We start from the raw sequence: 14,395 nt of genomic DNA, 5'->3' as shown, positions 1-14,395 counted from the left end.
ACCGATACCTATGAAGTACTTTATTCAAATGGAGTGGCATGTAGTATAGCCATAATTTTGGCCTAATAGTTTTGGTGGCATTTCGGCACGCTGAACTGCCAACTCTGCCAAATACATCACGCTCAACGTCATCATAGACTAGTTGCTGTAGCTGCTGCTGTGGGAGTGTGAGCTCTTCACCAGAGACAGTTGTAAGAGTCTACCAGTCCATATGCACACAGTCACGGAGCTAACTGTTAGCAATGGCTAATGTTACGTGACCATTATTAATGGCTTTGACGACAGTGTCAGAGCAAGAAGGGTCAAATGCAGTTATCGTCTGACTGGAGACATTTTGATACAACTTGATTATTCTGATTGATAACTAAGAGGTATCAAGCACTGATACGCTAGTAAATGGGCCTTCAGTTAAGATTATTTTGTCAAACTGACCGAGTGTTCAACAGATGGTGTGTGTGTGCGTGTTTGTGTGTGTGTTGGTTAATGTCATCACCCTGTTCCTCGTTTTCACTTACTTGAATGCAATTTTGTTTTCAGCTTCTGCACTTAAAATATGTGTGAAAAAGTAGATTTAATACAGAAACGGTGCCAATTGCAGTTGGGGTGAGATGTTGTGTTAACGCCTCTATAGAGGAGAAAATAAGACACAAAGAAAAGGATATTTTTCCACATGAACTGAGGTGTTTTTACTGCATTTCAGTAACAGAAACTGCCTTATTACACATTGTACTCACAGCGAAAAAGAAGACACGTCCTCAATGTCAGTGAACAAAGTGACTCAAAGTGGCCTTTAGGGGAGGGAGTCTGCGGAATCGGACACAGGCTCTCTCCGCTCAAAAGATGCACTCCAGACAGAATGCAGGCATTAAAAGCACCCAGTTGATGCCTTGGCGGGTCAATACAACACACACAATGGGTGTAGATGTGATCGACAAAACTGTGGGGAGGGGAGGAGAGGGGGGACGATCCACTGACACAAAATCACTGGAATGGAGAAGACTTTTCATTCACTGGAGGACATGCAGTCACGCCGGTACAAAACTCTCTGGAGTTAAACGTTTACTGGCATTAGAGAAAGTGTGCAGAATACTAGCCACTGGCTGCTTTTTCTAGATAAAAAGTACAACTGTGGTGGCCCCTGTTGCCTCCGCTGTTGGTGTGGTGATGCTCCAGTGATGCTATGCCAGTGTTGGGTCATGTTAAACGGGAAAGTTAGACCCTTCAGGAAGTAAAGGTTAGTCCAACCTTTCCTCCTGGGTGGTCGACACTTCTACTGATTACTGCTAACACCAGTTTTGTCCTTTTTGTCCACATGAAAAAAACTTTTCTGTGTTATTTTTCGGAATATGATACTCTTGCAAGTCATACACATCCATATAGATAGATGAACTCTTTTTTTTATGTCAGCATACAAGGTAAGCTGGGTGACTATATATGAAGACAACAACTACAACTTTCACAGCACTGGCATTGGTTAATTTTAAATACAGTACTCAAGCATTGTTAGATTAATAAAATAAAATAATAATAATAAAAAAAAAACAAAAACGGAAACATAATACCCCCGAAAAAAAATAGCTACTGTATGCAAGTTGGTTTCTCCCCTAAAATGTTTCTTTTGTGTTTCAATGGCATGATGTACATATTTGTTTTAACCATACCAACAGACATTTATCCAAAGGGAAAATTGTCTATGCAGTGTATCACTTTGGATTTCCCTTGATTTCATACAGTACCATGCATTTATCTCATTAGTTTGTGTTTATTTTTTATTTTTTTGTCCTCTAAATTTTGACTGAAATCATCAATAAACGTGTTAACATAGCGTTGTCTTCACATAGACTCAGGTAATGGTGTTTTAGTCGGTCATTTCTCGGTGCACATCCACCCTATTGCATGTTGACAGGTTTTGCAGGATACAGTGGCAATCGTGGGGGTGGGGGTGGGTAGAGAGGGTGAGGGGAATTGTGGGTAGTGGGGACAATGTGGGTGTGGGTTATGGGACATTGAGGTGAGGGGGGGGGGGGGGGGGAGGGAAGGAGGGCTTTGTCAGGTCTGTGTATGTCGAAGGAGGGGGGGGTTTGGGTTTGTCAGCTCCTAGACGACAGCCTTTGAATCCTTGCAGACCTGAGTGGTGGTGCCTGAGTTAGTCTGTTTAATGTCCATCCTCCCTCCCACATGGTTCACTGGTCTGAAAAGACAAATAGAACCGTGTTAGGGCGGATTTTGTCGAGGAACTTGAGCAATGATGCTAATAATCAGCCCTGCTGTTGATGATTTGTTCAACACGGAAGATCCCAGGAATTTAAGTTCAGTCTGTAAAAGCGCGATAAGCGATCATTTGGGAAGTAAACTTCCAAAGAGACTGAAAGTGCCGTGGCTGTGACTCTAAACACTTAACAAGTCCTTGACCTCAATCTGTTGCACAGTGACCGGCTCCTGTTCTGTGGTTTTTTATCAGAAAGGACTAAAGACAGACTCACGTGGGGCTGCGGGGAAAAGAAAAGCAGCCGATTTAGAGGAAAAGTGTGTATCTTCATGTGATTATCCAAAGCTTGATAACCAACACTGTGTTAACAGCAAGGTACGGGTGAGTTAATGAGTTTTAGAGGCTGAGAGGGGGAATACTGGAGCGAGAAATGAGCCGTTAACTGCTCAGGTGAAAGTGTAATTGCTGCCATATTTGCCCCTCTCTTGTGATGACGTAAATGAAGTTGTTATAATACTGCGGTTGTCTTTCCTCTCTTTGTTCCTTTCCTCTTCCTCTCTAAAGGAGACACTGGGCTGCAAGAAAACAACCCTTCTAATTTTTTTTTCCTGGGGCACACCTCCTATGAAAATACTCAGAAATGCTTGACAGTGATTTCCTCTTGAGTTTCCAAAAACCCCAAAGTGTTCCGACTTTATTCTCCGCTGTCCTCCTTTCCTCCCTTCCTCGTTGCGTAGGGGAGATTCGTGGAGAAAGCCCTCTTTCCTGCCATGACTGAGCCTTGGTGGCGATAGCCATCATGCAAAGTATCGACTGACAGGAGTGTGATGCATGTAAATATCGACGCCTACAGTTGCTTTCCTATGGAAGAAAAATGTGTAGCGGATATGTTGGATGTGTGCGCGTGGGTGGGAAGGGAACTGATGATGGGCCAGCCTGCAGCACTGAGGATTTGCAAGATTGGCACACGCACATCTGGCTCTGACCTACACGAGCATCTGCAAACCCCAATTGGCCGATTGTTTAAACATCCAACACTGAGTGAGCGTGCAGCGTTGGTCTGTGTGTGCTTGGCGTGATGCGTGTCCTACTGTACCTTGATGGGGCCATCCACCGGGTCCAGTCCCTGCTCCGACAGCTGTTTCAAGGCACTTAGAGCAGCCTGAGAAGAGAGGGAACAACAGATGGTCGAGTGAGTGAGGGAGGGAGGAGGGAGAGAGGGAGATTGGGTGGGAGGAGAGTGAGTGTCACCCTTCAGCTGCTTTTCAAATAACACTTACTCTGGGAAACCTGATGCCAGCAGGACACTTTCCCTTCGCTCTCTGTTGTCTTTGGCTCCTCTCTGCTCACTGTTTATCTAGCGTTATTGGGTTAACATTTCCACTTTATGTTTTGGCTGCTCTGCATTTTCCTAAGTCAGTCTGAGTGACATCTGTATTCTCGGTGACCAAAGCTAAACAAATATCAGCAGCTCTGAAACACCTATAAATCATAAAGGTAACAAAACACACTCAATCTAATCTGTGTAGCACAAAAGTCCACATGAATCAGGTGAAAATAAACAAGCGTGTGTGTAACATTTGTGTTCTTAATTGTGTAATGACTTAATTATGTTCAATTTGTGGTTGAGAAGAGGAAGCTTTCAACACTTCTCAGCCTCACACTTTTAAGGAAATAGCTGAATTGACTGTTTGCGCTCACAACCAGCCATGTGAAGCAATGTGGTGCCATGTCATTAAAAAACTATATCCATGAATCCACACTAAGCAGCTTGAATAATTCACCGATGTCTTGTGCCAAGCCTCCATCAGAAACGCCATGATGTCATTTCCTTCCTGCTCATCGCCCGCCTGTCTGTGCCTGCGAGAGGGGCTGCTGGTGATGCGAGGAGGGTCCAGCCTGCTATCATAATATAAGCAACATGTGTGGGAGTCGAGAGGTGCGGTGTGGACTGACACACGTGATATGTGAAGTGGGACGGAAGGATAAACAAAATAACAGAGAGGCAGACGGTGTTTTAGCGATACTTTCTTGACATTTGGTTTTGTAACGCTGTAACGTCCAAGTGTTGATCAACTCCTGCAGGGACGCTTAAAAGACAACCACTGAGCTGAGCCATCGTCACAAAAAAAAACCAATTAATGTCATGACCAGAAACCACTTGTGGAGCACTTCTAGTAAAGAGCTGTTTAAGAGTGCCAACATGAACTGGTTGATTTGATCTTAACCAGGTTTCAGGTCCAATCCTGACACAGATACCCCCTCCATCTGAGAGATTGGCTCCAGATGTGTTAGTCCTCTCTCTGTTTCCCTCTGTTTCTCAGTATTGGAACATATAAAGGGAGTAACTGGGGAATATATCTTCCAGCAGAACGGACACTATTGGATCTGCCAGTGCATCATGAGTGACAACTGTTTGAATACAGTACGCTGCTCATTATCTGTGCAACTGTGTTATCATGCTGTCTCACAATGATTTTTTTGTGTCCTTTAAAAGCACCACCAACTGTGTTTAATGCTTGCTTACAACTGTTTTGTCAATGTTGGCGTCAAACGGTAGACAATTATTCACGAAATACGAACAGTTATGTTCTAAAGCACACCAGGTGCATGCTCAAACTCAAAACAGTGCGCACCGATTAGCTGGGGTATCCAGGTTGAATTACATGTTTCCTTGAAATGTTGCAAAACACTGTGCCACGGACTTTGAGGCATGTTTTCTCTCCTGTGTCTGAAGTGTACCCAATCAGCAGCAACATGTGAGCAAACCAAATTCTAGGAGATCTTTACTTGTTGTGCATAAAATTTTGTTTTTATTTCATACTTTATTTGTGAATCTACATGTATGTTTGCCATGCCAAAAAAACTTTACAAAAAAAATAACATTTTGCTACTTTTTCAAGAGCTAGAGCTGTCATGCCGTTGGTGAGCTTATTTCTCTCATCTTTCATCCAACTTTTTGGGCGAGCACAGGCGTGACAACAGTCGGCCCTCGTTGCAACTATTCTCGACAGTTCGAGGTTTGTGTGTCCGGGGTCATGTCATTTTCAGCTAGTGGACTCATATTAGTTTTTCCAGCCATGTTAATTGCATAATTATCTATTGTATGTGGATGAAAATGGTTTCACTGCATGTTGTTTGCACACTTCATGTTGCAGATTTTTCGAGTTAGTCATAATGAACTTGCAAATGTGCACCATCCATATTGTAGATTTAGTAATCATTTTATTTGGGCCCCTAATTTTACAAACAGCAAAAACGCTGAAACATTCTGATGCTGAAGATGTTGAATCCTCTAACAGTAGTGCTTAAATATACTTATTTGTTTATCAACACAGTAAATAATGCACTGGTAATAAAATAAATAAAAGTACTGATAAATACGACTTTATTTAAAGTGATGATTATTGTTGAAAAGCTGCTAAAAATAAAATTTTAAAATTACATCACCACTGAAAGCTTCATTTTTTTTTCACATCTGGTGATGCATCCTCACACTCTATCACTGGTTAATCAGCGGCGAGATAAGGCATACGTGGCTCAGCTCAGCAGATGAGTGAGATGTGACGACTGACTGAGTTTACCTCATTATGGAGCCCACCAACGTCAATCTGTACTTTATTCTTATTAGTAATATCAGTGGTTCAGACCAATTAAATTCTCCCCACATGAATATTTGACTCTCAGACACACAGACAGAGATGTCTCCATGAATAACGGTCTGTACTCAAGTTAACATGCAGAGAGGAAACATCTATCACGCTTTAATCCTGACAAAATATAAATCTTGCTGCATGGCATATGAATGTGTCTTTATGGTATGCAATATGTAGAGGAGGATGTTACACACTATCATCTGTGTGCTTGCGTTCGAAATCATTTTCAAAGTGTTTAACTTCAGATTAACAGAAACATAAACCAGGAATCGTAATTTATGACTGACAGGTGCAAGGGTCAAAATCTGGTTTGTATCCATCAAATTGAGAAAAAAAAACAAAAGAAAAAACTGATGCTTACAGGTACTGAAAAATGTGCACAATATTGTAGGACTGGTTTGAAAAATTGATACTGTTGGGTTATTTCTGAGGGCGTTTCTCCAGAGACTCAAAAATCAACTGGAGCCCCTCGAAGTCTGTAACAGACAATTTATGATGCAATGTGTTTTTTTCTCTGTGAAGATCTGACAGCCTGTGAGACTTAGAGCTTGAATATACTTGCAGAGATTTAAGGCGACAACCCTGTAAAACATGACAGCTCAAGGAATGTTTTGACAATTACACTGTTAATAAACATAAATCACATCAGGAGACTCTTTATATAACCACTATTATATGCATCAGCACGTCGTCTCACAATGACCAGGACTGTCCGCACATACTGAAGCGGAAAAAGTAATTAAGATAAGAGGGAAACCTAACAGATTAATCTTGAACACATGATCAGGTCACACCTGATAATCAACAGGGGCAGATCTATCTCCATTTTCTCTTGTGGCCAATAAATTGTAATCACAAGTTTCCACCAGCTTCCCCGTGATTACCTTTTGTTTGTTGTATTTATTCGTTTTGGGATCTTTCTCTCCCTGAGTAAATAGCAAGAGCCCATCTGTTGGAGAGGTGGTGGGGGGGTGGTGACTGGAGATAAACAGCCATAAATCAGCAGCTTGACGGTGGCAGCGCTGCTGATATACGACAGGCAGGCATAAGGGCCGTGGCAGCCAATCCCTGAGCCGAGCAGCTCAGCGAAGGACACGGAGCCTAAGACAAATACTGAGCCTATCTGTGGGAATGGCAGCCAGTGAAATCATTATTTTTCTATGAGATAAGTTGGTCATTGTTAGAGGCCGCCACAACACTGATGCATCAACACCAGGAGAGTATGTTTAGTCTGAGGCTGAGATGCGCAAGGTGGAGGTGTTCCATCTCTGTCACGGAACAAAGGCAGAGTTAGAGGCGGGTCAGGAGGAATCGATGTGCAGAGAGGATGCTGAGTCCCAAATAGGAAAGGACTGGAGTGGCGTAGGCTTTAGAGTTCAATGCCTAAAAATGGATAAAAAATATCATATCTGAAGGTGTACCCAACAGCCACTCTCAAAAAGCAATCTGTCATTGAAGACCCATTAATCCTTTAAACATAAGTATAATGACACATTTTTAGAAAGTCTCACCTGGAAGGCATTCATGGTGTTGCACTTGTTTGTACAGACCACAATACATTGGTACTTCCAAGTACAAATTCACAGTAAATCCATCGGTGCCAAATGTCAGTATGTGAGGGTACATATGAGCAAAAACGTTGGGTTTAGAGGAGAGGCGGAAGTGCACAAAAGCTTACTGAAACCTAGAGGGCTGCAATACAGAGCCATTGGATTCCACTTCAGACATGAGGCAGAAGCACCCTGAAGCTGGCCATGGAGCTCCAAGGCTTCTCTGTTGGCTTCCCAGTAAACTGAAGTTGTCGCTGCAGCTTTGATTTCTTTTTTGTCTATTACAGCTTATTCAAAAATTAGTCAGGAGTTTGTACACAAGAAGAAAAAAGCTATATCAACATCTGACTATTACTCACTACTGATAGAGTATGGAGGTAGCTTCAAAAACAGTGCCTAATTCATTTCAATGAGACCACTGCATTGGCACAGCAGGGGTGGTTACACAGGGGGCTCCGAAAATAAAATGCAGAGTTGTTTGGCAAAAAAATATAACCTTTTGCATCTGGAAATGCAAATGTGTGCAAGCACACATTCTATGAAGGACACCTTGTAATGAGAACAGCATGATGTTTTTCTTCTTGAGTGACTCTGGAACATCTTTTATCTTCACACTCGAAGCTGTGACAGCATGCCCATTCCAGCTCAGCCCCTTCAATTTCTTATGGAACAAGTACTGAAGTGTCCCTCATCACTCCCCCTCTTCACCTATCCTTTCCTCGCCCCAACTTTAGATAACAACCAAGCACTCTTCATCAATCCAAGACTGGGAGTCAACATGAAGCACCCCACAGTCACTTGACACATTCATCTATCTATCTAGCTGTCCCTAGTTCAAAGGCTTGGACAAACAACGGTCAAATGTGATGGCATCTGAGGAGGATCTGCGACCGTGGCCGAGCTCCTGATGTGGAGTGACAAGGGCGGCTCATTTTTCTGGGCCTGCTGCGCTCTTAATGGCTACCCCGACAGAGACTTCGCTTCCGTCAGCGGCTTAGCCAAACAAAGGCCTTGTCCCCCAGGAGTCCCTGGCACCGGCCTGATGGATCTGATGGATTGTTGGATCACATCGACCCTGACAAATCAGACCCCTGTGTCAGTTCTCACTGCTGGACAACTAGGTTCTAGGGAAGCAATGAAAAATAATTAGGGGATGACGTAAGGATAATGCTAGTAAAGGAGCAGAAAAATTAAAAAGTTTGGTGGGAATGGAAGCTGAAAGGAGGAGATCCTTCGATCTCGATCAGTTCACCCTCTGGCCCTCAGTAGCCATCAAAGACACCAGGGAGGTCCTAATGAGGTGAAGACCACCAGCACATCATTCACTCTCACATACTTACATCTCTTTCTCTCCTCCTACTCTGAATCTTGAGAGCAGCAGAAGAAAGAGAAACTTTAGCCTGGTTTTCATGTTCTCTTGGCTTTATCAGATCAGATCCTGCCTCTGCTCTGCTGGAGGCCAGATGAAAGCATAGACATCAGCTGAAGGTTTAACCCAATGACCCAGTCTCAGTAGTACAGTGGTATTTCCCTCTTCACCAAGCAGATCCACACTCCCAGGGCTTTCTCCGGCTCTGTATGGTCCAGCTAGACTATTCGAGCACTTCTCTAATCTTAAGTCCAAGCCAAGAGCATCAGTGGCAGCCTCCCATCTTTGCTTTGATTGGACATCAATTTCTAAGTCATGTGTTTGGACATCCACGTTATCTCGAGGAGCATAGGATTGGTTTCGTACTCATTTGAAACTTGAAACTATCACTTAACAACTCTGCAGGTGCATTAAATTAGATGTATGTGGGTTGGTATACAAAAATGAAACGAAAAAGCTGACGAGATAAAGTTTTAAAGGCTCAGTGGTGTGACATTATGTGACGTCATGCAGGTGGGAGTCAGTATACACTGTTGTTGGGTGGGAATGAGGATGGCAAAGCTGTTCAGTGTCCCACAGAATTAGATGCTATATTGGGCGGTAGCTGATGACAAGGGAGGTTCAGCACACTTTCTTTTTTCCATGGTCCATGAACATACCACAGGTGGAATGCTTTAGAAGTTTGTTTTTTGGGTTGATCAGCTTGTTACTAGATCAGAGCAGATCATATTAGATCGAAGGAATAATGGAGCAGCTGCTGCAGAGGTGAGTGAAAGCAAACTTTCTGTTGCTACCTTTAAGACAGGCTATGCCCAAGGAAAATCAATATGTGGCTGTAAATGCTGACATTGTGGCAGGCCGCAACAAATAAATTTACGTGTGGAAAACGCTGCCATTACTGTAGCTACAAATTAAAAGTTTGAATGGACTGCTGCAAGCATTTAAGCATTTTAATGTAACTACTGTTTCTTATGGCTAGATTAACATTGTATTATTTACAGGAATCATATCAAGTGAGATAGACTTCCCCACATCTACTAAGTACCACTTCATTCCAGATAAACACAAACTGCAGCACTGTTTCACAAACACTTCAAAAACAGTTTCCTCTGAGAATTTGAGACAACACTGGGGTGGACGGACTGTAACCAGAACTGCCAGCTTTTGTGTCCTTAATTGTACAGTCACCATTCCTCCTCTTATTCTGCAATAACACACTGGCAGTCAGTTCTTAATAATGCTAAAAAGAGTCCGGTTAATGTCGGGTGGCTGGTTCTGAGCTGCTGCGGAGCAACAGGGGGGCACTCGGAACATGAAGGGGATACAGGACGGCTGCTGATGAGGATGATCTAAGGGACTTCCACTAGACTAAACAATAACCAGAGTGGATTTCAAACAGAGTGTTTTACAGTCAGGACCTGGGAAGTTGGAAAAATGAGTGCCCTGTTGTCAGGGAGGTTCTGAAGCTGGATATATTGTTCTGGAGAGGGCTTGTTCAGTTTTCAAAAGGCCACATAAAACATTGACAGTGCTCCCTCTTTTTGTGCTCACTCCCCAAAGCACAAAGAAACATGAGATACGAGGGAAGAGAAACCCAGCCATCTTTTTGTCCTGTATTAACCCTGATGTCACTACCATGCATTCACATCGCATCTTTCTCTGATGTTCATTAAATTCTTTTAAACGTTATCTATTGCTGACTCTTCTCCGTTTTTCCTTCTGTCATCTACTCTCGAAGCTTCTTCTCACCCCTTGGCTTTCGTTTCCTCTAAATTCTTTGTATTTTCTTTCTACCCACATCAAAACTCTGGACGGGGATCACTGGAATATTTCCGAATAGCTCGTGGAGAACACCTGTGTGTGCATGAGTGCTGGCAGTGTATGCGTCTTATTTGTTAATGCGGTGTGATATGTACATGGATTCTTGAATAACTACAGAGAAAATGTATTCAGATCCTCTCACCAAATCTCTTCCTCACTTTCTCTCCAGATTTCACATCCTCTTCCACATTAGAGGCATTGATAAAAGAAGCAGTGTGTGCCTGTCAGTGGTTTAGCTGTAGCCTGACATCACGTTGTTTCTTCTGAAGTAGGACTTCATACGTGCTACTTCACTTCTTATGAAAGAAACTGCAGCAACTGTGAATGTTGTACACCTCAATAAACTTCGCAATGAATAAATCTATTTGATTTGTGCATACTTCTCAGTCATGTGTGCATGCTGCCACATTATGGTGATCAAATTCCTTCAGTGGATAGTGTGTGTATTCTTGTGTGTGTTTAAGATGAGCACTGAAGGCTGGCTGAGCTAAGTTAGAGGGTAACGGCAGTGGGGCTCCCCAGGGGAGTGAGCCTTCACTGACATGGGAAGCCATAAATAAGGGCCCAGGGCGCAGCGCCATGTCATGCGTCATTTGGGCCGGAGAGGCCTGCTTTATCCCCTCCCATCACCGAGCTGCTGAGCATGGCACCTCCTAGGGCGTAATACAAAACATATGGGCAAAGGGCGAGGGGCAGAAGCACCTCAGCATACCATACTCCTGCCTTGTCAGCGACGCTATTCGGAGGAAAAGCAGATACAGCCAAAGACGGCCTCTATGATAACACTGTGCTCGTATGCCACAATGAAACTTTGTTAAGACACATCGCTGTTATAGTTATTTTTCCATACAACATCACATCATAATTATGGGATAATGGTATTGAAAAGGAGCAGGTTTAACAGGTAAGGCCATTTAGCAATTATAACCAATATATGAGCAATAAATACAATTTTGTTCAAAACAACCCATACCACACTATAATGTAGCTGTATCCAGAAATAAGAACATTTTCAGTGTTTATTGGTGTATTTGTAGACAACTCTAACAATAATAATGCATAATTTATCTTAAGTACTTTTCAAGGCATGTATATAAACAGTTTTTGTGTATGAACTATAGCTGGGTTTTGTTTAAAAAGATACTATACCAGTACCAACACCCGTACTCTCAAAGTGATACAGATATGGAGTACTTAATTCGATACCCATGTGAATGGCATGTAGCAAAGCCATACTTTTGAACATTTTGATGGAATCTCAACTGCAAATCTTTAAATACATTGCGCTTGACTTAACCACACTACAGAGTATATGGATTGTTCTGCTGTTGCGGGAGTGTGAGCTAGCCACCAAGGACAGATGAGACAATCTGCCCACCTGCACACATACAAAGTGACAGGGCTAACTGTTAGTATCACGTGGCTAACATCATCCAATGGCTGTTTACAGGCTCAGAGTTGAGCTGTTTCTCTGTCAGTGTAACTTTCATGGGACCTTTAACAGCTTAGTTTTGGATGTTAGCTGCTACTGCGGGCAGATGTCAAACTTACCAACCGCCAGGAGGAGAGTGGCTCCGGAGATGGCAGCAGCAGAAAATTTGGTGATCTCTTAGGGGGCTGGGATGGTTTGGGATCAGGTATCATTTGACTGGAAATGTATTGATACAACTTGCTACACAGCTATTTTTGTCAATATCTGAAAAGTTTCAAGTACCGATACTCAGACCTAGTATTAATAGCTATAAATGCTTCAAAACACTATAAAATCATTATATGCCAATATATAAATATCTTATAAATGACTCAGAAATTATTTAAATCAATATTAGGATATTTTAAACAAGTAGGGGAGAGGGTTTAACTTTTTTGTTGTTTTTTAAAGATTGATACAAGTGAGTTTTGTTTTGCTGCTCTGGATCAAGAGTGACTGGACACTGACTACATGACACACTCTTTAACCAAGAAAAGAAAGTATGACACTTTCCCTTGTCATCAAGAATGGTGCCGATGACACACTTTCATCATCTCCATTCTCCTTTTTCAAAGGAATCTTCCACCCACAGGAAGTTACGCAGGGGAGCCTATGTTTGTCCATCTTCAATATTGCTAACTTATTCCAAGGTTGCTGATGAATCAGTGACTAAATAACGCATGAGATGAGATATAGGGCATGAAGAATGCATTAGTGGAGGGACTACTGCTTGTGAAGATATTGGTAAGAGGGAAAAAAACTGCCTCAAGGCCAGTGACTCACCAACATGACAACTGACTAAGCTCAAATGCTCCCCAAAAAGAAAATTCCTTGAATTTTCATGGATTAAGACCCCCCCACCATACACAGATGCAACCTGAATGATGAGACACAGTCTGGGTGGACTATTCCTTAATGACTCATCCAACAACCACAGTTTCTTCATTCACAATGTATGCTCCCCTTGTATAAATTACATAAACAGAAACAATGTTGCTTCACTGATATTACTGTTCCTATAAGTCATCTAAAGGATAGCAGGTGTTTTCACAATATGTGGAGGAGATTCTCAGATGTCGTACTAAGGGTTCACTTTGTGAGCTAACTGTGGGTGATTTAGGAAACGCCCATCTGACCGTCCTTTAGTTAAAGAGGACCTATGATGCTCATTTTCAGGTTACTACTTAAAGTTTGGGTTTCAACTACGCGTTTCCATGCTTTAATGATCAAAAACACTTTATTTTCAGGGCGGCCTCTAGCTCGGTGAGTTCTAGTCCTATGCAGCAGCCTGGGTTTGATTCCGGCTTGAGGCACTTTGCTGCGTGTCATTCCCGTTCTCTTTCCCCCTTTCTTGTCACTCTCTGCCTGCACTAAAATAAAGGCAAGAAAAGCCAAAAGAATAATCTTAAAAAAACACTTCAAATTCACCACTTCCTTACCTTACAGGGTGGTCTCTGTCTCCCACTGTGCCGCTCCCTACATGTTCGCAGCTGCAAAGAGCAGTGTTAATGTCAAGAACACTCACTCTGTAGCAAAATCTGGGGACCAAAATGTCCCCATTAGTACACTGCACAGAAAAAAAAACACCCAACTGCTCGACTCAAAGCAATCTCAGTCAACCAAGGGTCTCCGACTTATGGATCCTACTTTCAAGGGCCACCCCTTCTACCAACCATGAAAAATCACCTATAATAGCTTCTAAACTAAATCTTATCTGAAATCAAAACGGAAATAAAAACATCAGCAACCAAGATTACTGGTCACTGATGTTAGCTTGTAGCTAAATGTAGCAGTCTACTTGAAGCCAGGAAATGACTGTAAAGGTATATAGCTGCACTTTCTACCACTAAAAATTACCAATAAAAGCTTCTACACACAACTATTCCGAAACAAATAGGATTCCAACCTGGGTAGAAAAAACACACCATCAGCAACTAAGATTACATGTTTTTCTGACATTAGCATGTAGCTAAATGTAGCAGTGTAGGCTATGTAATGTAAACACCTGCTGTAGCACAACTGGAGCAGATGACCATATAAAGAAACTGGTTACAATCTGATTACAGCTTGTCTAGAGAAAAAAACAGCTGGAAAAAGAGCTGTCTAAAGCTTGATGGTTTTTGCTCACAGGGATCACTTTTCCATGAAGATTCCAACACCTTAAATATATATCTTTTTCCATCAGGTTTCCCCAGTGACTTCAAGTTAGTGTTACATCACCACATCTCCACCTACAGAGATCCACCTTTCTACACCAGAGGGAGAACCTTCTATAATCCTGAACAATTGGACTCAAGTTGCTCTAGGGACGGTACAAAA

At 42.4% G+C, this 14,395-nt stretch overlaps 1 protein-coding gene across 1 annotated transcript in view; it reads right to left on the bottom strand.

The window, feature by feature from the left end:
• Positions 1–661: 661 nt before the first annotated feature.
• Positions 662–14,395, bottom strand: part of stau2 (staufen double-stranded RNA binding protein 2) — a 103,771-nt gene continuing 90,037 nt past the window's right edge. Inside the window, exons 14-15 of the mRNA XM_042510548.1 lie at positions 3,306–3,371; positions 662–2,191 (exon numbers count right to left, since the gene is read on the bottom strand). Coding sequence (XP_042366482.1) covers positions 2,156–2,191; positions 3,306–3,371 — 102 coding nt within the window. The 3' untranslated portion in view covers positions 662–2,155. The remainder of the gene's footprint in view (positions 2,192–3,305; positions 3,372–14,395) is intronic.

The sequence above is a fragment of the Plectropomus leopardus genome, chromosome 21 (assembly GCF_008729295.1).
Source record: "Plectropomus leopardus isolate mb chromosome 21, YSFRI_Pleo_2.0, whole genome shotgun sequence".
Lineage (NCBI taxonomy): Eukaryota > Metazoa > Chordata > Actinopteri > Perciformes > Serranidae > Plectropomus > Plectropomus leopardus.
Note: the sequence above shows the minus strand (reverse complement) of the source record. Positions and strands in the feature narration are given on the sequence as shown.